The sequence below is a fragment of the Pseudophryne corroboree genome, chromosome 6 (assembly GCF_028390025.1).
Source record: "Pseudophryne corroboree isolate aPseCor3 chromosome 6, aPseCor3.hap2, whole genome shotgun sequence".
Classification (NCBI taxonomy): Eukaryota; Metazoa; Chordata; class Amphibia; order Anura; family Myobatrachidae; genus Pseudophryne; species Pseudophryne corroboree.
The window spans coordinates 800,629,908-800,657,475 of NC_086449.1; the positions used below are offsets into that span (position 1 = coordinate 800,629,908).

General features: G+C 47.7%; 1 protein-coding gene across 3 annotated transcripts in view; it reads left to right on the top strand.

Moving 5' to 3' along the window:
- EFCAB6 (EF-hand calcium binding domain 6) overlaps nt 1–27,568 on the top strand; it is a 411,320-nt gene that overhangs the window by 127,628 nt on the left and 256,124 nt on the right. For all 3 annotated transcript variants that reach the window (XM_063928921.1, XM_063928922.1, XM_063928923.1), the window contains one exon: nt 27,350–27,468. In XM_063928921.1, coding sequence (XP_063784991.1) covers nt 27,350–27,468 — 119 coding nt within the window. The remainder of the gene's footprint in view (nt 1–27,349; nt 27,469–27,568) is intronic.

Here is a 27,568-nt window from a genome sequence, read left to right on the forward strand (position 1 = left end):
GGCCTGGAGCTGAAATTTATGAAGGGCCTATTGTGTGCCTCAGAAGAAGGTGTGACAAGCGCTGCAGCGGTGTAACTAGCGATGAGGGGATGTGACCAGTGTGGTGTGGGTGTTCTCTAAATAGGGGGTGTGGCCTGTGCCATGAGTGGGGCTATTTATCTCCATGGAGGTTATAGCTAGTGCCTACCTTCAACCACTTAATAGTTAACTATAACAAAAAAAGTGTGTGACGACCATATAATGCAGAGCATCAGTGACCACCATATCATACAGGGAGCATCGCAGTGACCTCCATATAATACAGAGAGCTGTGTCAACATGCAAAGAAGGTGGAAAGGGTAGCAATGATGGGGCAACACAGCAGATGTGGAATGATTAGAAAAGATGGGGGCAGTACAGAGAACTGAGACGTCCTGGGACACTCAAACCGACACATACACCACTTACTAACACAGATTCCACTTACTGACGCAAATACACTGATACAGACACCCCTTATTGACACATACACACTTAATGGCACAGACACCCTGATACAGACCCCTTTACTGACACAGACACACATAAACAAACCCCTCTTACTGACACAAACACCCATTACTGACAGATACCACTTACTAACACAGACACCCCTTACTGACACAAATTCCACTTACTAACAAACATACTGACACAGTCACACTTACTGACAGGGCCGGACTGGGACTAAAAATAGGCCCTGGCATTTTTGAAGCACACAGGCCCACCTCTGTGACTCCTCCCCTTACTATTCCTGACTCCTCCCACTTATTAATCTATGCTCTTACAAATACAATTAATATTCTAACAACATACAAGCGTACATCATTTTCTATTAAAATACACACAACCTGTGGTTGAAGTGGAAATTTTTAAGTGGGGGTATGTAAATGTGAAGTTTGTAAATAAGCGCACGCCGAAGGCGCGCTCCGGAAAAGGGGGCGTGGCCACTCAAAAGGGGGCGTGTCCTTCAGTGTAGTTTATCACACCATACACCCCTTATACGCATTATGCACCACAATAGTAGGACCCCTTATACTATCTAGTACTGGTGCCTCTTTCACATTATACCACACAGTATGAGCCGAAATTCACATTATAGCACCCAGTATGAGCCGAAATTTACATTATAGCACCCGGTATGAGCCGAAATTTACATTATAGCACCCAGTATGAGCCGAAATTTACATTATATGCCCCCAATAGTGCAGTGCCAGATCCACAATTGCCCCCACAGTGCCAGGTATACAAATGCCCCCACAGTGCCAGGTATACAAATGCCCCCACAGTGCCAGGTATACAAATGCCCCCACAGTGCCAGGTAAAGAATTGCCCCCACAGTGCCAGATATACAAATGCCCCCACAGTGCCAGGTATACAAATGCCCCCACAGTGCCAGTATACAAATGCCCCCACAGTGCCAGGTAAACCATTGCCCCCACAGTGCCAGGTATACAAATGCCCCCACAGTGCCAGGTATACAAATGCCCCCACAGTGCCAGGTAAACAATTGCCCCCACAGTGCCAGGTATACAAATGCCCCCACAGTGCCAGGTAAACAATTGCCCCCACAGTGCCAGGTATACAAATGCCCCACAGTGCCAGCCAATTGCCCCCACAGTGCCAGATATACAATTGTCCCCACAGCAGCCAGTGCTGCAGCTACTTACCGCTGCTGCACTGCTACTGCTGCTGCTGCTCCTCCGGGCTGTGAGGGACGGGGGTGAATCAGGAGAGCAGAGCGCCCGCCAGCGCGGCTGTGTCTGGTGCTGCGGCGGCTTCGTTCAAACCAGCCGCCGGTTCGTGAGCCAATCAGAGCTCGCGGACCGGCGGCTTCTGATTGGCTGCCGGTCCGCGAGCTCTGATTGGCTCACGAACCAGCGGCTGGTTTGAACAAAGCCGCCGCAGCACCAGACACAGCCGCGCTGGCGGGCGCTCTGCTCTCCTCTCTTGACAGCTGAGACATGCTGCCGCCGGACTGAGCGGCAGCGTGTCTCAGTGACCGCTGGACCGGCTCAAGTGGCCATCGGCCCTTCTGGCATTTGCCAGAAGTGCCAGATGGCCAGTCCGGCCCTGCTTACTGACACAGACACACTTACTGACATAAACACTGGCACGCACACTGCTTACGGACACAGACATCACTTTTTGGCACGTACATACTTACTGATAGATACTCCTTACTGACACAGATACAACTTACTGATACAGACACACATGACAGACACCACTTAATGACTGTCACTTACTGACACACACACTTACTGACTCAGACCCCACTTACTGACACACACAACACAGATAAACTTACAGAAACCACTTAAATATGGGATAGTAGACCCCCAGGCCTGGTGTCTGCTGCAACTCACCAGGATTTGCACGCCAGCTCTGCTCTGACATCCATGGAGGACCCAGATCTCCTCACAAACAGCAGCCTCCTGACCCATACCCTTCCCCTCTTTCATCCCGCATTCGATTGTCAGGGAAAGTGGTGGAAATGGTAAGCATGAACAATAACACTGGATGAGGGGGGGGGACAACGACTTTGTGTGGTATGGGGCGGAGCCGCGGATGGGTCTGGGGTCGGAGTCTCAGGGAGATTCAGGCAGGGGCAGGCAGTTTCAGACAGGCCATGGGGTGGTCGGGACTTCAGCTGGCCGGTTCGAGGTGGGGGTGGCTGGGGAGGTGAGTGACCTGAGCTGGTGATGACAGGCAGAGGCGTAACTAGGATTCATGAAGCCCAGGGCAAATAAAAAAAATGGAGCCCCCTAAAATCAGTTTTAGAAGTGTATATACAGATAGATAGATAGATAGATCGATAGATAGATATGCAGGACTCCACAATTTTTTCTAAAAATCATTTGCAGCCAAAAATATATGAAAAAATCTATAGAACAACACATACGCGCCTTCAGGCTTCCCTATTTGTCATCAGACTCCTCTACACGTTAGTCTCAGGAACCCAATTCACAGTATACTACACCATAGTGACCCCAATTCAAAGTATGATATACAGCGCCCCCCAATTTAAAGTATGCCACAGCATAGTGCCCACCAATTTATTGTATGCCACCATAGTGCCCGAATTCATAGTATGACGTACCACAATGCCCCCAATACACAGTATGCTAAACCGTAGTGACCTCCAAATCATAGTGTCACAACTGAGGGCCTGAGCTGACGGGAGGCAGCCTCAGTTGTAGGGGCTGAGATGTACCGGAACCTGGGAGGTTGTATCAGACCCCTGGACATGTAAGTAACATGAATAATAACTGCCCGAAGGCGTGACCACGACAACTTGGATAAAAGTCAATGATGTTTATTATGACAACTCCGCAACACAGCAGCAGTAAAAGAAAACGTAAAAGTCAGCAAAGAATAAATACAGTTCCTGGGTACTACAGGATGGCAGGAGCCACAGGGCACTGGTAGTGTGAGATAGTTCTTATGATCTTCTAGATGGAAAGTCCTTACCAGGCCCGACTGTAGCAATGGAGATAACCCAGGATTGTGCCAGCTGGTGTTCCAGGAAAAGCTGGGTTGCTGAAGATAAAACAGCTGCTGTGGATACTGGCTGGAACCAGACTGTTGTTAGCACGGAGTGGATACTGGCTGGAACCAGTTAAATAATAAATGAACTTGGGAGCGATGAAATATGAACTGAAATGTAGAACTTGAGAGCGGAGAAATAATAATACCGGTGGAGAGTGGTAAAGTGTAGAAAGGACACCGGCCCTTTAAGGGAAGCTGTACTCTGCTGGAAGCTGAGCTGGAAGCAGGTAATGTTGTAGCTGGAAACAGATGAATCCACAATGGATTGGAGAGTCAGGCTACACCGCAGGTGGAATGCTGGTGCGGGTCTCTATGGTGGAAGTCTTGAGGAAGACAATCACAGGAGAGAGACAAACAGGAACTAGGTTTGACAACCAAAGCACTGACGCCTTCCTTGCTCAGGCACAGTGTATTTATACCTGCAGCAAGGAAGGGATTGGCTAGGCAATTATGCAGATTAACAATACTGACAACAGATTGGAGGAAATGATCAGCTGACAGAATCCAAGATGGCTGCGCCCATGCAGACACTTGGAGGGAAGTTTGGTTTGTAATCCATGTGGTAATGAAAACAGTAATGGCGGCGCCGGCCACTGGAGACAGGAGACGCCAGGCTGACAAGTGCACATCCAACCACGCGGATACAGCGGAGGCCGCGGCTGACGTAATCGCCACTCTGACACTCTGCATGCAGAAGCTCAGGGACGGCGGCGGAGGCCGCGGGAGACGCCATGCCAGATGTAATAAGGCGTTACTGTGACAGCGTCTCAGAGAGACAGGAGAGGATGCAGGAATGTGAACATTAGGATAACAGATGGGATCCGGTCCTGGAGCGCTGAGCCAGCCTTAGGAGGCATCTGATGGGTAAGAAATGGCATCCAGATACCCGGATCGTGACAGCACCCCCCCCTTTAGGAGTGGCCCCAGGACACTTCTTTGGCTTTTGAGGAAACTTGGAATGGAATCTCCGGACCAAGGCAGGAGCATGGACATCAGAAGCATTGGTCCATGAACGTTCCTCAGGGCCGTAACCCTTCCAGTCAATAAGATACTGTAGTTGACCGTAACGGTGACGTGAGTCCAGGATCTTGGCCACTTCATACTCAACGCCTCGTTGAGTTTGGACTTTCGGAGTTGGAGGAAGTGAGGAATGAAACCGATTCAAGATCAGCGGTTTCAACAGTGAAACATGGAATGTCCTGGGTATTTTTAAGAAGGGAGGCAACTGGAGTCTGTAAGCAACAGGATTGATGACTTGTTCAATCTTGAAAGGACCGATATAGCGAGGTGCAAACTTCATACTGGGAACTCTTAACCTCAAATTCTTCGTGGATAACCATACCCGATCACCCACCTTGAGAGCAGGAACTGCTCGACGCTTCTTATCCGCAAACTTCTTGTACCTGAACGATGCCTTGAGCAGAGCTGATCGTACGCTCTTCCAGATATTGGCAAACTGATGCAAGGTGATATCCACTGCGGGAACAGAAGTTGCTGGAAGCGGTTGGAACTCAGGAACTTTAGGGTGAAATCCAAAGTTAGTGAAGAATGGTGTTGAAGCAGATGAAGAATGATACTGGTTGTTATGACAGAACTCGGCCCAGGGAAGTAATTGAACCCAGTCATCTTGAGAGGAGGACACATAGATGCGGAGGAAGGCCTCCAAGTCCTGATTCACCCTCTCGGTTTGACCATTGGTCTGAGGATGGTAAGCCGTGGAAAACTTTAGCTTGACTTGGAGGACTTGACATAAACTTCGCCAGAATTTGGCTGTGAATTGAACTCCTCGATCTGAGATAATTTCTTCAGGAAGACCGTGGAGTCGGAAGATCTCTTGTATGAATACTTGAGCCAACTTGGAAGCTGACGGAAGACCGGTGAGAGGAATGAAGTGTGCCATCTTGGTGAACCGGTCAACTACCACCCAGATGGTATTGAACTTGTTGCACATGGGTAAGTCTGTAATGAAATCCATCGACAAGTGGGTCCATGGTCGACGGGGAACGGATAGTGGAACCAGTTGCCCCGCAGGCGACTGGCGGGATACTTTATGTTGGGCACACTTTGGGCAAGATGCAATAAACTCCAAGACGTCCTTTTTCAGAGTTGGCCACCAATAGGACCTAGAGATAAACTCCAGGGTTTTTTGGATACCTGTATGTCCGGCAAAACGGGAAGCATGAGCCCAATGCATGAGCTTCTTCCTTAGCATCGGCTTCACAAAACTTTTCCCTGATGGGGGCGTAGAGTCCATCCCTACCGTGGAGAATGCCAACGGATTTATAATAGGATGCTTGTCTGAAGACTCTGACTCATTTTCTTGCTCCCATGAGCGGGAAAGGGCATCGGCCTTGCGATTCTGAGAGCCCGGACAGAACTGGAGTTTAAAGTCGAACCTGGAAAAGAAAAGTGCCCATCTGGCCTGACGAGGGTTGAGACATTGTGCGCCCTTCAGGTATAAAAGGTTCTTGTGGTCTGTAAGTATGGTGATTGAATGAGAAGCTCCCTCCAACAGATACCTCCACTCTTCTAGAGCGAGCTTGATGGCTAGCAACTCCTGGTCGCCAATGGCATAGTTGCGCTCAGCTGGGGAGAACTTCCGGGAGAAGAAACTGCAAGGGTGTAAATGGCCATCTTTAGCCCTCTGAGATAACACCGCTCCTACTCCAACGGAGGAGGCATCCACCTCTAAGATGAAAGGAGAGTCGATGTCAGGCTGTTTCAGAACAGGCGCAGAGATGAACCTTTGTTTTAAAAGATGAAATGCTTGCATGGCTTCTTCAGACCACTTGGACGGGTTAGCACCCTTCTTAGTGAAAGCAGTAATAGGCGCCACAATGGTGGAAAAGTCTCGTATAAACTTTCGGTAATAGTTGGCGAACCCTAAGAACCTCTGGACCCCTTTGAGGGTTAAGGGTACCGGCCAATTTTGGATTGCTTGTAGTTTCTCAGGATCCATCTCTAGTCCGGAACCGGACACAATGTACCCTAGAAACGGAATGGACTTGACTTCAAAGACGCATTTTTCTAATTTGCAATAGAGATGATTGACACGGAGACGGGACAGAACCTCTTTAACCCAAAAACGATGTTCCTCTAAATCGTTGGCAAAAATGAGGATATCGTCTAGATAGACCACGACATGACGATATAGAATGTCTCTGAAGATCTCATTGACAAAATGCTGGAAGACAGCTGGAGCATTGCTCAATCCGAAGGGCATGACGAGGTACTCATAATGTCCGTCACGGGTGTTAAAGGCGGTCTTCCACTCGTCACCCTCACGGATCCGGATGAGATTGTATGCACCTCGCAAGTCCAGCTTTGTAAAGATGGTAGCTCCGCTAACTCTGTCAAAGAGCTCAGTAATCAGGGGTAAAGGATAACGGTTCTTGATGGTAATGTCGTTCAAACCTCTGTAGTCGATGCACGGCCGCAGACCACCATCTTTCTTTTTTACAAAAAAGAAGCCTGCGCCGGCTGGAGAAGAAGAAGGTCGAATGAACCCCTTTGCTAGGTTCTCTTTAATATATTCCTCCATAGAATGCGTCTCAGGCAGAGACAACGGATAAGTTCGGCCTCGAGGTGGAACCTTCCCTGGAACGAGATCAATCGGACAGTCCCATTCTCTATGAGGAGGAAGGATATCAGCAGAAGCTTTACTGAACACATCCGTGAAATCTTGATATGGAGGAGGTGGAACATCAGACGACCTGGGGGCGGAAGAACAGACAGGCAATACTTTAAACAAACATGTCTCAGCACAGGAGGAACCCCATGCCAGGATTTGCGTAGTCGTCCAATCAATTGTAGGATTGTGAAGACGGAGCCATGGAAGGCCCAAGACCACAGGATGTGTGGCTCTTGGAATCACTAAAAAAGAAATAAGTTCGGAATGAAGAACTCCCACTCTCAGACGAACTGGTAGAGTCCTTAAAGAAATGACTGCATCAAAAATTTTGCTGCCATCCACGGCAGTTAAAGAAATGGACGAAGGAAGTCTCTCGGTGGGTAGGGACCACCGTTTAACATAGGCTTCGGTAATAAAGTTCCCAGCCGCTCCGGAATCAAGGAGGGCAATGACGTTCCGATAACGTTGAGCAACTTGAAGCGAGACTGGGAGATTACAATCTTGAGGAGATGGAGAGGAGATCATTACTCCTAGCCGGCCCTCTCCTTGGCGAGCTAGGATTTGGAGTTTCCCGGACGTTTGGGACAGGCATTAATGGTGTGAGACGGAGCTGCACAATAGAGACAGAGAAACTCGGAGAGACGTCTTCGGCGCTCAGCAGGAGTTAAACGGGAACGGCCAAGTTGCATGGGCTCATCTTTAGATGGTGACAGTTGACGAGGAGGAGGAGCAGAAGATTTTGGAGCAGATGATCTTCCACGCTCAGTTGCTCTCTCTCTGAAACGTAAATCAACTTTCGTGCAGAATGAGATTAGCTCATCTAACTTAGAAGGTAAGTCTCTGGTAGCTAACTCATCTTTAATACGCTCAGATAAGCCATGCCAGAATGCAGCATACAGGGCCTCGTCGTTCCATGCCAGTTCGGATGCCAGGATCTGGAACTGTATCAGATATTGTCCTACAGTACGTGACCCCTGGCGTAAACGGAGAATCTCGGATGAAGCTGAGGTTACCCGGCCTGGCTCGTCGAAGATGCGCCTGAATGTTGACACGAAGGCAGTGTAGGAAGATAGCAGGGTGTCGGACCTCTCCCATAACGGTGATGCCCAATCAAGGGCTGAGCCACTGAGAAGAGAAATAATGTAGGCAATTTTTGTACGGTCACTGGGAAAATTGCCAGGTTGTAGCTCAAACTGAATCTCACACTGGTTGAGAAATCCCCTGCAGAATCTTGGAGATCCGTCAAATTTTGCTGGCGTTGGAAGATGAAGACGTGGAGCAGAAATGGGTAAGGTGGGTGGGGTTATAGCTGGAGTCACTGTGGTTGACGCACCAGACGCGCCTGATCCACGGAGAGTTGTCTGAATCCCATCCAGCCGAGTAGAGAGATCCTGGAGACAGCGGATGATGTGGCCCTGTGCAGCCTCCTGATGTTCTAGTCGGGCTGCCAGTTCTTGCATTGGCCTGGCCGCTTGATCCTGGTCTCCGGCTGGATTCATTAGGTCAGTGCTTACTGTCACAACTGAGGGCCTGAGCTGACGGGAGGCAGCCTCAGTTGTAGGGGCTGAGATGTACCGGAACCTGGGAGGTTGTATCAGACCCCTGGACATGTAAGTAACATGAATAATAACTGCCCGAAGGCGTGACCACGACAACTTGGATAAAAGTCAATGATGTTTATTATGACAACTCCGCAACACAGCAGCAGTAAAAGAAAACGTAAAAGTCAGCAAAGAATAAATACAGTTCCTGGGTACTACAGGATGGCAGGAGCCACAGGGCACTGGTAGTGTGAGATAGTTCTTATGATCTTCTAGATGGAAAGTCCTTACCAGGCCCGACTGTAGCAATGGAGATAACCCAGGATTGTGCCAGCTGGTGTTCCAGGAAAAGCTGGGTTGCTGAAGATAAAACAGCTGCTGTGGATACTGGCTGGAACCAGACTGTTGTTAGCACGGAGTGGATACTGGCTGGAACCAGTTAAATAATAAATGAACTTGGGAGCGATGAAATATGAACTGAAATGTAGAACTTGAGAGCGGAGAAATAATAATACCGGTGGAGAGTGGTAAAGTGTAGAAAGGACACCGGCCCTTTAAGGGAAGCTGTACTCTGCTGGAAGCTGAGCTGGAAGCAGGTAATGTTGTAGCTGGAAACAGATGAATCCACAATGGATTGGAGAGTCAGGCTACACCGCAGGTGGAATGCTGGTGCGGGTCTCTATGGTGGAAGTCTTGAGACAGGAGCTGGAACCTGGAAGACAATCACAGGAGAGAGACAAACAGGAACTAGGTTTGACAACCAAAGCACTGACGCCTTCCTTGCTCAGGCACAGTGTATTTATACCTGCAGCAAGGAAGGGATTGGCTAGGCAATTATGCAGATTAACAATACTGACAACAGATTGGAGGAAATGATCAGCTGACAGAATCCAAGATGGCTGCGCCCATGCAGACACTTGGAGGGAAGTTTGGTTTGTAATCCATGTGGTAATGAAAACAGTAATGGCGGCGCCGGCCACTGGAGACAGGAGACGCCAGGCTGACAAGTGCACATCCAACCACGCGGATACAGCGGAGGCCGCGGCTGACGTAATCGCCACTCTGACACTCTGCATGCAGAAGCTCAGGGACGGCGGCGGAGGCCGCGGGAGACGCCATGCCAGATGTAATAAGGCGTTACTGTGACAGCGTCTCAGAGAGACAGGAGAGGATGCAGGAATGTGAACATTAGGATAACAGATGGGATCCGGTCCTGGAGCGCTGAGCCAGCCTTAGGAGGCATCTGATGGGTAAGAAATGGCATCCAGATACCCGGATCGTGACACATAGTATCGTCACTGCTTCAATAGTTGATAAAGCTAAATATTTATCTTATTTAAAACCCTTTAAGAGGTCTAAGAACACTGTACGCTATTGACGTATGGAGTACCGTAAGGGTACGCACGTTGCGTAGCAATCGCTTAGCCGAGGTCAAGACGCTCAAGCATCACGTTCGCTCACGGCCAAGAGATCACAGGCAGGCACACTATTGGCTGCCGACTAACGTAATGATTTGCTATAGCGATGCGAACGCTCGAGACCACGAGGAGATCACCAGCGGCGCAGACGCTCACAAGGTTAAACCTTTAAATCTAAACCATAAACAATGTAATATGCTGTAAAACCTTAGTGTAGAGATAGGGTGTAGATGCAACACAGTGTAACCTTATTAACTTAAAAGCTGTTTGAGCGTCACCGACGCTCTGTGAATACTTAACACTATAAGAAATACACAGATACCGTGCTTAGGGTCCAACGCCTAATATATATATTATGAATGTTATACTTGCAAAAGAATTAATACAATACAAGTCATACACTACTATAGAACATAGACTACCTAACCAGATACGTACACAGGAAATACAATACTATTACGTTTAAGAGAGTACGAGAGAAATAAGAGAAGAGAGAGAGAGAGAGATATGGCCCATAACAACAAGAAAGACAATATGATTGCGGAGAAAACTTACGCACAAGGGGAACGATCGCATGCGCCTCTGGACATCCAGCTCCCGATTTTCAGCAATGAGAACCGTTGAAGAGTGAGCTGGATGTGATCGGCTTGTCTATTTATGCCCCACACACAATACAATTCAATGGTCCCTACAATCCCATTGTTCATTGGACACAGGAATTCCTCCTCGCATTATAACAAAAGGTCATAGGTTGATTCATACAGGTGGGCTGTGACGATTTCCAACTGCTCAGGTGGGTGGGGAACTGGGTTTCCCGCCGCATGGATAAGTAAGTGCAAATAATAGTAAATGGACATAAACTTCTTATGTCCATAACTATTCGCACGAGCGATTAATCCGCTTCAAACCAACACCGGAATATTGCTAATTAAATACTCTTCCGATGGATACTAAACACCACAGTATTACTCCTGTCTGACCCTTCGTGTCAAACAAAGAGGGATTTCTCTGTCCATGAACATGCTACATTAACCAAACTTTCAGAATCTATCAAAGGGACCATGATCTACAAAATACATTATATAGTGGAAATATGTAACGATTGAGTCGCACGCTACGAACACATGAACTCTACCGTAAATGCACATACCGCGCGCCCGCGGGTGCCCGCAACAGCGAGTATGCGCACGCACGGGAGAGCGCACGCATGCGCAGCGCAGACCTGTATGAGGTGCAAATATGGCAGTGTGCATCGTGATATTTTTCTGACTTTGACAGTCCACCCTTTGGCAGTCAACAATAACTGCCACTTCCTAAAACATTTCAAAACGAGAAAAATATATGTCAGGGGTTAATACATTTACATGGTTGGGTAGGGGAGGAGAGGAGAAGGTAGGAAAAAGGTATGACCTAGTGCGATAGCAGAAGCATGTGTGTATGAATCCGTGCTTGGGGGTCATGTATCATCGTGCCGTACGTGTTTTAAATCAAGCTTCGAGGTATTGCGAAGTATACATTTGAATTCCTTCTTATCCCGTGGTACGGGTCTGTGGATGGGCTGTCAAACTTTACCGAGCTCTTTTCGGCTGTGGTTGTAACAAAATGGGGAGCACATTTTAGTTGATGATACATGAATGGGGGAATATGTGATTGCTGATATCTGTGCCTGTATTCCCTATCGACTATGTGTGTAATTACCTGAAGGTTGTAGAGATGAAGAAAAGACATAATTACGGTAAATGCAGTGGTATTCTATGTCAGGTAAATGAACATTTGTCGGTTGAAGTCTTGTTCGGTGTCTGTTGAATGCAGTCTTCTTTGTGCTTTTGCCCATAAGGTGCGAGCAAAAGCTTTGTCAATGTCCATAGATTTACAAAAGTGTTGGGCTAGCGTAATTTTAAAATTTCTAGGGAAACTGGGGATCTATGGCAAAGTTCATCAAAAATCTGTGTATCAGGTTGTCAAAACTTCTTCTTTAATCCATCTGTTGTCTGTATATCGGCTCATCAAATTCCTCGTCCAAGTGGGTCTTTTTACCTTGGAGAAAACGGAAAAACAGGTGAAAGAAACGGACCGTAGAAATCGCATTTTCATCACATCATTGTTTCTACATTTGGGTCATAAATCAAATCCATTGGAATTACAGTTTCCTCACTCCTTAAACTCATCACCCTGGTACTTTGTTTACACTTCGTTAAAGCCTGACCGCATCTAAATATCAAGCCAATCGTTATGATAACACCTAAGATACATAGGAGAAACTTCCCAACATCCATTATGACTCCTTGAGCCCATTCTCCTAAACCAGAGAACCAATTTCGCGGGTTCAACCATGACACCCAACCAGTCAGCTCATTACTCACAGCAGCAAGGGTGAGATTGTGTCTCCTGCGAAATTCCCACTTCAGTTGGAGAATATCGTCCATCTTTTGGTCTATGACCTCGACCGGGTCCTCGGTACTATTTGTAATATATGTGCAACATTTCACGCCGTACTGCGTTGCCAGTGTGACACAATATCCACCTGTCACTGCCGTGAGATAATTGAGAATCATTCTATGCTGAACTAGTTCTGTTTTATAAGCTTGAAGTTCTCTTCCAGTATACCTAAATGTGTCATCATACATTTCTGTGATATTGTCTAACAAATTTGCGAGCGCAGATATGTATTTATAATTCAACACTCCTCTGGCGGTGCGAGTGATGTCTAACGCGATTAGAAACTGAATCCCGGTGGATTCATGGATCATGTCAGAGGCCGGATGCTCTGTTCTTTCTATCAGGTGCCGTTTAACTACGTGCTCGTAATGGGTGTGAGTATAAGGAGCTTGGGCAACACGGTGTATATCTTTCATTTTGGCATGTGATACAGTCATTACTTCAGGCAGTACTTTTCCAATATAACACAATCCTTCAGAGTTTGGGGCAAGCCACTTATACGCCTTCCCCCCGCATATGAAATATGCATCATCGGGGAGAACATATGGGACGGAGTAGGACATAACCATATTACACATCTTCCATGTGAAATCTCCTAACCCTAATTCTCCCATCTGTCTAGTACACGTATCAGCTTGTACGATATGTGCACAGTATCCTGGTGATACCTCTCCAACTCTCGTAATCCTATTTCCTAGGGTATACCTATATCGGAAAGATTTTCCTCTACTGGCTATGTGGCGTATAAGTTCTGTATCTGTCGGCATTCTATCTGCTCTATATGAAAAGGTCATGGTTTGGTTACTCCATGACACTTCCCAATTTCCCGGCTTTCGGGGATTGGAAATGTTAAAACATATGAGGGATCTATCCACATGATATTGGTGGAGCTTCAAACTAGGAGGACTGGAGATATTAAACCTCCTGTCCACCGGCCTCCCACCACTTAGCTCAAGTACCTCCCCTATCGTTAAAGGAAATGGTACTAGTCCTGATTTTCTATGACCTTGAGGTACTTGAGAGCATACCCAGCAATCTGTTTGATTTAACACACTACCCACTAAGGAGTGATAGTCACTCAAGGGATGCCGGTCCATGTGGATATTAAAACTGGATTGGCATTTCTTGATGCACCCATCCTCAACTACATTGTCACAGAGCCTACAGATACAGTTTTCTTCAGCTAACAATCCTTCACAATTCCTTCTATGGTCAATGCTATCGGATCGTTTTCTGATACTCGCCTTTGCTTGTTGATTATGTTGTTCTCGGAAAACTACGCCTCCATCTCTGTCATCAGAACCCATTCCAGAACCTCTCTCGACCTCCATGGTACTCTCGCCGGAACAGACTGCTCTGGTCAACATCATGGTCAACAGGAAAATCCGGATCACAGTCTCTTGGGGCAAGTCCATCTTATAGGAGGAAACGAAGAAGAATGAGAAGGGGGAAAAATAATTTGAGGGAGGGGGGATGGGAAGTGGAGAAAAACAATAAAAGGGAACAGGGAATCGACAACTGCTTTTGATCTTGTGATTCTCAATGCTCAGGTGCCGCCTCAGTCCTCCTGGAACAGACACTCCAGTGATACAACTTCCTCTACCGTCTGTTCCTTATCACGGGACCTCTCTGGATCAGCAACCTTCTTACAATGGGACGAATGAACCCAAGTCTCTCTCTCGGCAACTTTCAATGCTGTAGTGCTAGTCAATAAGACTTGGTATGGTCCTTCCCATCTGTCAATAAGGCAACCTGAGCGTAGAAAATTCCGTATCATTACATAATCCCCAGGTTCAATGTCATGACAATTACTATCTGGTAAATCAGGAATCATTAACTTCAAATTATCATTTTGATTCCTTAGCTGTTTACTCATGTTAATCAAATACTTTACAGTCACTTCATTGTTACACTTCAAATCATCCTGAGGGTTAATCATAACATGCGGTTGTCGACCAAACAAGATTTCAAAAGGAGACAGATTAAGAGGGGACCTGGGAGTGGTTCTGATGCTGTACAGTACAATGGGTAAAGCTTCTGGCCATGTCAATCCTGTCTCTGCCATAACTTTGCTCAGTTTATTTTTAATAGTGCTGTTCACTCTTTCCACCTTCGCGCTCGCCTGTGGACGGTATGGAGTGTGCAGCTTGCTATCAATTCCCATCAACTTACACATTCCTTGAAAGACATCACCTGTAAAATGGGTACCCCTATCACTTTCAATTATTCTAGGGATACCATATCTACATACAAATTCCTGCACAATTTTCTTAGCAGTAAACATAGCGGTATTTGTGGCCGCAGGAAATGCTTCGACCCAATTTGAGAAAACATCTATACAAACAAGTACATATTTCAAATTTCGACAAGGGGGTAATTGAATGAAGTCAATCTGTATTACCTGGAAAGGGCCGCCTGCAGGTGGGATATGAGATGGTTCTGTTGGTATTGCTTTTCCGATGTTCTTTCTCAAACAGGTAAGGCATGACATTGCTCTCTTACTTGCATGAGATGAAAATCCTGGGGCGCACCAATATGCTCTTACCAACTTGCACATTCCCTCCTTGCCCAGATGAGTCAGCCCGTGTGCTGCCTCAGCTAAACATGGGAGATATGCTCTGGGGGCCACCGGTTTACCTTGTCCATCCGTCCAGAGTCCTGAGGACTCCTGGCCATATCCCTTTGCCTTCCAGGCTGCCTTTTCCTGTGTGGAACACAAATTTTGCATCTCACACAACTTCTGTGTGTTGATGGTATTAAATACCATCAGTTGTGTGGTGTCTGTCTGTCTGGGGGTACCAGCTGCTAACTTAGCTGCTTCATCTGCTCGGCTGTTACCAAGTGATACTGGGTTTTGGCTATATGTGTGTGCTTTACACTTGATAACAGCCACTCTGTCGGGTTCCTGTATCGCTGTTAGAAGCCTTTTGATGTGAGCTGCATGCGCTACTGGTGTTCCAGCTGCCGTCATGAAATTTCTGAGGCGCCATAGGGCTCCGAAATCATGGACTACCCCGAATGCGTATCTAGAATCGGTGTAGATATTGGCTGATTTGCCCTTAGCCAATTCACATGCTCTGGTTAGGGCGACCAGTTCAGCAACCTGGGCTGAGTGAGGTGGGCCTAGCGGTTCCGCTTCTATGGTGCCTTGGTCATCTACGACTGCGTATCCAGTACACAAGTCTCCCGAGTCTGACTGTCTGTGACAACTACCATCCGTGTAGAAAGTTAGATCTACATCTTCCAGTGGATTGTCACTGATGTCAGGCCTTGCGGTAAAATTTTGGGTCAAATATTCCATACAATCATGTGTGTCTTCCTTTGTGTTAAATTCTCCTTCCCCACCACTCTCATCCTCCACCCTTTGTGCCTGTCCAGGCACACCTGGGAGATATGTTGCAGGGTTTAATGCACTGCATCTCCTTATGGTGATGTTTACGGGGGCCATTAGTGCCAATTCCCATCTTGTAAACCGTGCTGATGAGACGTGCCTGGTTTGGGCAGAATTTAGCAAGGCTGACACTGCATGTGGTGTATGAATTGTGAGGTTGTGACCTAGCACTACATCTTCGCTTTTCGTTACTAGCAATGCTATCGCAGCAACGCTTCGCAAGCATGTGGGGAGGGATCGCGCTACTGTGTCTAGCTGAGCGCTGTAGTATGCTACCGGCCTGCTGGCATCACCGTGCTTTTGGGTTAAGACGCCTGCCGCGCAACCAGCACTTTCTGTTCCGTACAGCTCAAAGGGTTTCCCATAGTCTGGCATACCTAATGCTGGTGCCTGCGTTAGGCACTGTTTAAGTCTCTCAAATGCCATCTCGGACTCGTCTGTATGCGAAATCTGATCAGGTTTGTTTGAGGAGACCATCTCCTGCAAAGGTAACGCTAGAATGGAAAACCCTGGGATCCAGTTACGGCAATACCCACACATTCCTAAAAATGTTCTGATCTGTTGCTGGGTTTGTGGCAGAGTCATGTCTCTAATTGCTTGAATTCTATCAGCGGTCAGGTGTCTCAGTCCTTGTGTTAGACAGTGTCCCAAATATTTTACCTTAGTTTGGCATAATTGCAACTTGTCTTTGGAAACCTTGTGTCCTGTGTCTGAAAGATGAAACAGGAGCTGTTTCGTATCCTTCAGGGATGCTTCCAATGAATCAGAACACAGTAGTAAATCATCCACGTACTGTATTAATACTGATCCACTCTCTGGTTGGAAAGACTGTAAACAATCATGCAAAGCCTGGGAAAAGATACTTGGACTGTCTATGAAACCTTGTGGTAATCGAGTCCATGTGTATTGGACTCCTCTGTATGTAAATGCAAACAAATATTGACTGTCAGGGTGCAGAGGTACCGAAAAGAAAGCGGAGCAGAGGTCAATAACAGTGAAAAATTTCGCAGTGGGAGGGATTTGCATAAGGATGACAGCTGGATTTGGCACTACGGGGAACTGACTCTCAACTATTTTGTTAATCCCCCTTAGATCCTGCACTAGCCGGTAACCCCTCCCCCCACTCTTTTTAACAGGGAAGATGGGACTATTGGCAGTGCTGGACGTTCTTACCAGAATGCCCTGTTGTAGCAAGCGCTCTATTACGGGATACGCTCCTAACTCCACCTCTGGCTTCAGAGGGTACTGTGGGATTTTTGGAGCTATCCTACCATCTTTTACTTGTACAACTACCGGAGCTACGTTTGCCATCAATCCAGTGTCCTGTCCATCTTTAGTCCAAAGTGACTCTGGTATCTGGGATGTCATTTCCTCTACTTGGGATGGAGTCCTATTTGTCATAATGGTATGTGACATTAATTTTGACGGGGAGTCTAACATGTCTCGCACTTCCTGAGCGTGATTCTCAGGTATGTCCAAGAATACACCTTCAGGAGTACAATAAATGACGCACCCCATTTTGCACAATAAGTCTCTTCCCAGGAGATTAGTCGGTGCCGATGCAGCCAGCAAAAAGGAATGCTTGGTATGTAACGGCCCTACTGTAATCTCGGCTGGTTTGCTAACAGGGTAGTGCTGGACTACTCCTGTTACTCCTATGGCTGGAATTGTCTTACCAGTGGTTCTCATGCCCACTGTCGAATTTATCACTGATTTGGCCGCCCCTGTGTCTACAAGAAAGTTTAATGATTTACCAGCTACATTGATTGCAATTTCTGGTTCACTCCCAAGACTTGCAATCAATTTTACTGGCTGCAGATTACAGGTATGGCCACACCCCTATTGGGTATGGTGACCTCCCTGAATCCCGCTGGCAGCAACTACTTGTGAAGGGGTGAAATGGGAACTACCAGTTGCTTGCCAGTCTCTGTTCGGGGGGAATCTTTTTGTTTCCCCTGTATGTGGCTCATAACTCCGTCTCTGCGGACCTTGCTCCCAATGTCGTGTGTCGTGTCGTTGTCTAGGGGGTTGATATGAGTTTTGTGAATTTTTCACTCTACAGTCTCGTGCCATGTGTCCCTGTCTATGACATGAAAAACAAGTTACCACATTTGACTTACCCACAGGGTTTGGTGATTTATACAAAGGCTGCCTTGTGGTCAGGGCCTGTATACTTACGGCCATTAACTTATCACCTTGTGACTCCCTGTGTCGGGTGATATTCCGGTCGTGATCAATAGCAGCCTCTCTCAAAGTAGCCACCGACAGACCTCGCCAACATGGTTGCGTGGTCTGTACTCTTGTCTTTAATGTCTCTTTTAACCCATCCATTAGTACAGATACTGCTACTTCTCGATGGTTTATGTTTGTTTTAATGTCCTCTATACCTGTGTACTTTGCCATTTCTAGTAATGCCCTGTGAAAATATTCTGCAGCAGTTTCTGACTCTTTCTGTCTAATGGAGAAAATCTTGTTCCACTTAACTACTGCTGGGAAATACTCCTTTAACTGTAAACTTATTCTTTTTACGTTATCTTTGTTGTACACATCTGTAAGAGGTACATCCTGATCTAATCCACAGTCAGCCAAAAATTGAGTTGCGTCGACATTTGAGGGTAAACATGCCCTCAGCAATACCTGCCAGTCTTTGTTATTGGGCTCTAAAGTGTTCCCTAGGTCTCTGATGTATTTCTGGCTGGCAACTAAGTCTTTCCTAGGGTCAGGGAACTCAGACACTATGGTTCTTAATTCCATTCGGGAAAATGGGCTGTACATGGCAATGTTCCTAACAGGTGTGATTCCTGTCGTGTCAGTTTTCCCATTTGGCACTGCTATTACCCTAACAGGATTAAGTCTACTAACATCACTCTGTGTAGGTTCTACAGCCTGTGGTGAAATGGTTTCAGCGTAGTGTATGGTGCCGTACTTACCTGTAGATACGACCTCACCTATCCCTCCGCTAGGGGCTTTTGTTACTAATCTCGTGGGTGGAGCCGTGCCTACTGTTGTCTCTGCTATGGTGGCTGCTAGAGAGAGCGCTGATATTGTTGCCGATTCGTCCTCTTGATCACACTCCTGGGGAAAGTTCAAAACAGGGTACAACTTGCACGGGTTAATACTTGCATTAGTTAACTTATTAACATTTACACAGTTGCTAAGTGTTTGTTTGTTACACCCTAATGCGTCATTCTCCGCAACCAATTTCTCTCCTGATATGTATGGTGGCGGCGGGGCCGTCGCTATCAATTTCTTGATAGGATTAGATCCTGCCGCCAGAGCCAATCCTCTCTGTATTTCACCCTCCTGTTGCCATAACTGCAAATAATCATAATGTTGGATTCGTCTCTTTGTTGATTTAATGAGACATATCCTCCTCCTTAAATTTTGCAACACTTCTGGGCTAAAGCTACCTACTCTTGGGAATTTCTCCCCGTCATGCACTGTCATTCTCTCCCATTCATCACATAAAACCTCTGTATGTGAACCATATTTTTCACACATTACGTACCTTGCCGACCCGACTGGTCGGTTTACTGAATCAACCCGAACCGAGGTTGATCGCCCCCTTCCTGAACAATTGGCCCCCATAACTTGCAGGCGTTGCTTTCACCACCTCTGACCTTCAATCAGGGTCTTCAGCGAACCCTTACAAAAACCAAAATGTTCACGATAGGCTGACGGTGGCGGTTTACCGAGTACCCCACTCACTCGCCCACGCCGACCAATACGACCCACACACTGCCTTAGTGCTGGCGTACTCGACCCAGGGCCCCTATGAACCTCTATTTACTGGAACATGCGAGGGATATCCGCAGAACACTTACTCTTTCCAGTAACTATTGGTTGTTGGACAATTCCTGAGTGACCAGCGAACTTCCCTTCAGAAAATAAAAAATTACACAAATCACATCAGAGTGTACAAATAGTTTTATGACCGGGATCGTACACAAATGGTACTGGTCAGATTAACTAATGTACACAATTACGTGCGGTACAATCGTTCAGCACATAAGCAACTAATCTTATGTGCTGAGCGACCAGTGGAATCGAAAATTTCGGCTGCGAATTCCTTCAGCCAGAGCTTTATTGGCCTATATGGGTTTTGCACCAACCCCCTGGGTTGTGCCCTTTTCTCTTTTATGGCAGACTTCTTAGTCTGCTGTACCTGGACCTCCCGGTCTGTAGTATGACCTCCTGGTCTACTATTCTCTACTGCTCAAATTTTATGTTTAACCAGAGATGCCTCCCTAGCCACCATGCACGTCACTTACATGTATGTACCTCTGCGAGAACTCGACTTCTTGTGGTTCAACCTGTAAAATTGTATAAACTTATATATACAAAACACTCACTCACCACACGTACACTTTTGCTTCTATTTCTATTTCTGCGCAGAAATTTTCTTTAGACCAGATGTGTTGTGAATTTGGAGAAGGATCTGTTAATCTAAATTTCGGACACTAAAATAGATTTTGCGCTATTTATCGCCGGATGCGCTACTTATCGCCTGTTGCGCTACTTATCGCCTGTTGCACTACTTATCGCCTGTTGCGCTACTTAAAAATCAACACTGTCGTGTGACTTGAGTTACGTGGGCGTACCCAGACGCACCGTTGCGTAATTTACGCTGCGTGCGTCGGCCTTGGCGTACGCGAGTCTCAGCCCTTTGTTAGAGACACGTGTACACAAAACCAATGTCCACCGCAACACAACTAACACTTTTATCAATGTAGATGATCCTCGATCGTCTACCGCGCAACACACCAATCTCTCCTTTTACCTTAGGTAGAGTTGCATGTGGGTTTTACACTTTAACTATGAAATAGCGACAAATCTCTCTTAGCACGTTTTATCAATTATAAAAATGGCAAACAGGAGAGTGATATATGAAAATACACGAATGAAAAAGAAATGCAGATATGTGCGTGTGTACGCAAGACAGAAATAAACAGTTTTAAAAGACACTAGCGTGTTGTTCTTACCTCCGGTTCCGGATTCCTTCAGCACCCTTTACTAAGCGAAGCAGACGCTTATCCCGTCAGCACTGCGAAGAATATTATCTCCCGCCCTTTGCTGATGGATAATGTCTGCTGAAATTACCTAGCAGAGATATGTGAAGGACAGGACGCCCGGGTTCAAATCCCGGACGAGCCCCCAATTGATAAAGCTAAATATTTATCTTATTTAAAACCCTTTAAGAGATCTGAGAACACTGTACGCTATTGACGTATGGAGTACCGTAAGGGTACGCACGTTGCGTAGCAATCGCTTAGCCGAGGTCGAGACGCTCAAGCGTCACGTTCGCTCACGGCCAAGAGATCACAGGCAGGCACACTATTGGCTGCCGACTAACGTAATGATTTGCTATAGCGATGCGAACGCTCGAGACCACGAGGAGATCACCAGCGGCGCAGACGCTCACAAGGTTAAACCTTTAAATCTAAACCATAAACAATGTAATATGCTGTTAAACCTTAGTGTAGAGATAGGGTGTAGATGCAACACAGTGTAACCTTATTAACTTAAAAGCTGTTTGAGCGTCACCGACGCTCTGTGAATACTTAACACTATAAGAAATACACAGATACCGTGCTTAGGGTCCAACGCCTAATATATATATTATGAATGTTATACTTGCAAAAGAATTAATACAATACAAGTCATACACTACAATATAACATAGACTACCTAACCAGATAACTACACAGGAAATACAATACAATACTATTACGTTTAAGAGAGTACGAGAGAAAGAAGAGAAGAGAGAGAGAGAGAGATATGGCCCATAACAACAAGAAAGACAATATGATTGCGGAGAAAACTTACGCACAAGGGGAACGATCGCATGCGCCTCTGGACATCCAGCTCCCGATTTTCAGCAATGAGAACCGTTGAAGAGTGAGCTGGATGTGATCGGCTTGTCTATTTATGCCCCACACACAATACAATTCTATGGTCCCTACAATCCCATTGTTCATTGGACACAGGAATTCCTCCTCGCATTATAACAAAAGGTCATAGGTTGATTCATACAGGTGGGCTGTGACGATTTCCAACTGCTCAGGTGGGTGGGGAACTGGGTTTCCCGCCGCATGGATAAGTAAGTGCAAATAATAGTAAATGGACATAAACTTCTTATGTCCATAACTATTCGCACGAGCGATTAATCCGCTTCAAACCAACACCGGAATATTGCTAATTAAATACTCTTCCGATGGATACTAAACACCACAGTATTACTCCTGTCTGACCCTTCGTGTCAAACAAAGAGGGATTTCTCTGTCCATGAACATGCTACATTAACCAAACTTTCAGAATCTATCAAAGGGACCATGATCTACAAAATACATTATATAGTGGAAATATGTAACGATTGAGTCGCACGCTACGAACACATGAACTCTACCGTAAATGCACATACCGCGCGCCCGCGGGTGCCCGCAACAGCGAGTATGCGCACGCACGGGAGAGCGCACGCATGCGCAGCGCAGACCTGTATGAGGTGCAAATATGGCAGTGTGCATCGTGATATTTTTCTGACTTTGACATAGTGCACCCACAGAAGCACCAATCGGTGTTACAAAGTCTATAGATGCTGCAAGTGGGTGCCTCAGTCCTAGCACATTCATATGTATGGATGTACACCAGGGAAGGGCCTTGTAGCGGCATTTGCGTAAAGTCACAGATGTGTATCTGGCAAAAGACGCCAATACAGATACGACTGTGCACAATCATCCCCACATTTTCTCCCACCGAAACCCCACCCCCCACATTGCACCCCACAGGAAGATAATAACCCACATTTCCCCCCACAGGAAGATAATAACACACATTAGGGGTCATTCTGACCTGATTGCACACTGCCGTTTATCGCAGTGCAGCGATCAGGTCAGAAGTGCGCATGCACCGGCGCCGCAGTGCGCATGCACCGGCGTCGGCGCATGGCTGACAGCCGACGGCTGTCGTTGCCTAGCGATCTCCTCTGCCTGATTGACAGGCAGAGGCGTTCGCTGGGCGGGAGGGCGCGGCACGGCGGCGTTTGGCTGCATTGGCCGGACCGTGCGGAGGGCAGGCCGCAGTGGCTGCATGATGTCGCACGCAAAAGCTGCGCTGGCCGGGAGCTACTCCGGAAGTACAAAAGCATTGCCGCTGTGTGATGCTTTTGTACTTCTACAATAGGGCAGGGACTGACATGCGAGACGGGCTAGCCCTGTGCTGGGCGTCCCCCCGCATGTCAGTGTGCCTGGTCGTAGATGTGCTAAATTTAGCACAGCTACAATCAACTCTGAATCACCCCCATTGCCCCCACAGAAGATTAACCTGAAAGACAGTATGTCAGAGATGTAATTGCGGAACTTGCAGTGGAATCTGGCTTCTCTCCTCCTCAATTGCCCTCAGCAGCAGCCTAAGTCAGTATGCACTGTGTGGCGCGTAGGTGCATGACGTCAAGGCCTGTGCAACGCTGAACTCGTCTTCCGAGTAGTGCTGGGCTCAAACGTGCCTGGGCCAGAAATTGTTTTTTATTTGGTACTGTGTATAGATGCCGTAGTGTTAGTGGCTGGCTGCCGTCAGTCATCTGTCCCGACGATGGTCGCACTGCACCCCCCATGGAGTTGCACCCACATTATGTTGCTCCGCTTAAATGTCTTTGAGGTGTCAGGCACACAGGTTGAGGGTAAGGGGGCAGCACAAGGGTAAGGTGGCAGATACACACAGGTGAGGCGGCAGGTACATGCAGGGGTGAAGTGGCAGGCACACAGGGGTAAGGTGGAAGACACTTAGCGTGAGGTGGCAGACGAACACGGGTGAGGCTTCAGGCACACAGGGTGAGGTGACAGACACACACAGGGGTGAGGCGTCAGGCACACAGGGTGAGGTGACAGACACACACAGGGGTGAGGCATCATGCACACAGGGGTAAGGTGGCAGGCACACACAGGGGTGAGGCATCAGGCACATGGGGGTAAGGTGGCAGGCACACACAGGGGTGAGGCATCAGGCACATAGGGGTATGATGGCAGGCACACACAGGGGTGAGGTGTCAGGCACACAGGGATAAGGTGGCAGGCACACACAGGGGTGAGGTGACAGACACACACGGGTGAGGCGTCAGGCACAGTGGGTGAGGTGACAGACACACACAGGGGTGAGGCATCATGCACACAGGGGTAAGGTGGCAGGCACACACAGGGGTGAGGCATCATGCACACAGGGGTAAGGTGGCAGGCACACACAGGGGTGAGGCGTCAGGCACACAGGGTGAGGTGACAGACACACACAGGGGGGAGGCATCATGCACACAGGGGTAAGGTGGCAGGCACACACGGGTGAGGCATCAGGCACATAGGGGTATGATGGCAGGCACACACAGGGGTGAGGTTTCAGGCACACAGGGATAAGGTGGCAGGCACACACAGGGGTGAGGTGACAGACACACACAGGGGTGAACTTCTGGCACACAGGGTGAGGTGACAGACACACATGGGTGAGGCATTAGGCACACAGGCGTAAGGTGGCAGGCACACAAAGAGGTGAGGTGTCAGGCATACACAGGGATAAGGTGGAAGGCACACACATGGGTGAGGGATCATCACACACAGGGGTGAGGCATTAGGCACATAGGGTAAGGTGGCAGACACACACATAGGGTGATGTGGCAGCACACAAGGGTGAGGCATCAGGCACACAGGGTGAGGTTACAGACACACAGGGGTGAGGTGGTAGGCACACACAGGGGTGAGGCATTAGGCACATAGGGCAAGGTGGCAGACACACACATAGGGTAATGTGGCAGGCACACAGGGGTGAGGCGTCAGGCACACAGGGTGTGGCGGCAGGCACACAGGGTGTGGTGGCAGGCACACAGGGTGTGGTGGCAGGCACACAGGGTGTGGTGGCAGGCACATAGGGTGTGGTGGCAGGCACTTAGGGTGAAGTGGTAAGCACACACAGGAGGCATTAGGCAAACAGGGTGAGGTGGCAGGAACACAGGGTCAGGGGCGTAACTATATCTGTGTGGGCCCCATTGCTATGCCCTTTACCATTCCCAGCCACAAGAGAGTGACTATTCTCCACAGCATTCTCCCATGAGTGGGCATACCTCCCGGTTGTGCTCACTTCTCAGGCGCTACTGCAGGCACTGAGCGCTCACTTCTTTAGGTGTGCGGCTACTTCTCGGAGGCGTCAGGCTGCGGGCTCCTCTTATCCTGGTGTTTTCCGTCTGATGCTGTCAGTGGCTGCCTAGTGTGGTCCAACCCGACTGTATGTTGCTGGGAGGCGTGGTGTTCCCACTGTTGCATTCTCAAACATGTGTAGCAGTACTTGTTGCAGGAGGAGTGTACTGGTTTTTCAGCCCCATAGCAGCCGTACATCCTGCACCCGCGGTAGCTACAGGTGACATCAAAATCATATGTCCAGTCTGGCGCCAGCCCTGCCCACTACCCAGAGCCTCCGGGGACTGGACACCCCGCCCACCCAATGATGCTGGCTCTTGGGGCTTGTTTCCCATCCCCACCTCATCCTACTCCCATTTGCCCAGCAATGACATCGTGGGCGTGGTTTCAGTTTCACACTCTCCGCCCACCCCTGGACGGCACTGAGCTTCCGGAGATGGAGCAGTGGGAGATTGGGGGCACAATGCATTTCAGCAAACATTTGTGAGATGACCTGCAGCGGACACTGGCTCCACCAGGTAAAATACCCTGGCTGGCGCCGGCTGCATTGTAGGGGCCTGTGGGCCTATTTTCAATGGGCGGCCTGGAGCTGCAGCTCCATCCGCCCCATTGTTAATCCAGCCCTGGGTAGAGGCTTAAGCTGGGTACACACTATAAGATTATCTGTCCAATTTTCTTAGTTGGAAAGAAAATCTGGTAATGTCTGGGATGACAATTGGCCATTTGCTCCCAAACACTGGAAAGCAGACAAAAATGGATGTTCAGACAAATTTGTTAAATCCATTTGTTTTAAACAATTTATCCAAATGACAATTTTTTACAATTTTCCAGCTTTTAGGAGCAAATGGTGATTGTCATTTGCTCCCTTGCCAGATTTTCTCTCCAAACAGAAAGATTGGACAGATAATCTTATAGGACAGTAGAGCAATTTAAACATGCCTGTGATAGACATAAGAATATCCCTACAAAGACCTAAGCATAAACTGAAGGTAAAATGGAAGCTTCTCAGTCAAATTAGTAATGCTTCTCAAGTGCTGAAAGGGCAGCTGGACGTAATAGGCCTGAATATGAGACAGATACAAAGCAGCCGCAGTGCGAATATCCGTCCATCTATGTCAGTATACATCCAGTGAATGGCTGTCAGCGCTCTGATTGCTGGATAGCTCCAACCATCCACCAATCAACAAGCTGACAGCCATTCGCTTTCTGGCTGGAGGCAGGTAGAGAATGCTGCACTCTGATTGGTGGATAGCTTCATCCATCCACCAATCAGCAAGCAGAAATCTATTTGGTGTCTTGCTGCAGCCTGGGAGATAGGTAGCAAATGCTGCCTGGCCGCTCTGATTGGGTGTAATGCACAAATCAGAGCAGAGCCAATCAGCATTCTCTACCGGCTCCCATGAAGTCCCGGAGACACCAGCCCAGGAGTCAGATGCCCTTTGACCCAGCCTGTCCCTGTTTGAAGGGCCCTAGAATTGTGGGGCCCTGGGCATCTGTCCAGTGTGCCTATACGTTAAGATGGCCCTGCACTCATCCCATGCTGGGTGCATAAGACCCATCTGAAACCGATGCCCCATCTCCGTCCCCACGCCACAAACAAGCATGGAAGCCGGGCCACACAATGTGAAAGTATTACTGTAACAGATATAGCATTTATGTAACAATTCATGTTTCCTTATAGACTAGTGAATCAGACAGTGATTGTGTTTGAAGCCAAATCTTTACAGAATGCTAGAATTTCTGTGTATAGAAGCACATTCTGAGAGAGCTGTACTGTCAGTAACACAGTGACGTAGAGCACTGCATCATTTCATGTCTGTCCTGAATCTCTGCAATCTAGTCCATCGACGGCTACATAGTAATCAGTATGGGAAGAGATTCTTTTCCTGTACCAACCTATTGTTACACAGGTATTAGGGCACCTGATTGCCTGCAGAGGGTTAATATTCTTACACATTATTCTCCACCCACATTAATTTATGGCCCTTTCTACTTTTGCACCTCAAGTCAAATAATGTAATAATTGACAGTACTATTTGGTAATTCAGCTCATCATGAGGGGTATGTGAAATAAATAGCAGTCTTTGCTAACCTTGCTGTAAAAGGAGGTACTCCCTCTCCCCGTCTCACACTGGTGGTGTTACAGAGTCCCATGACGAGTCTTTGCAATGTTTGTGTGTCTCCAGGCTCTGGAACCGCTACTGCGTAGGCAGAAAACACACCCTGGATTACAAGGAGCTGCTGAGGAGCCTCGGGGCCTCTATGGGGCAACAGAGCAAGCCAGCGCAGGAGAACGTGGCACAAGGTGGGTGATAGCGTCACTGTGTTTGTATGAGGCTGTGCCGCGCTAACCTTCTCTTGCTGAACAGAAAGAGACGTGGGAAGAGGAGCGGGACATCCGCACA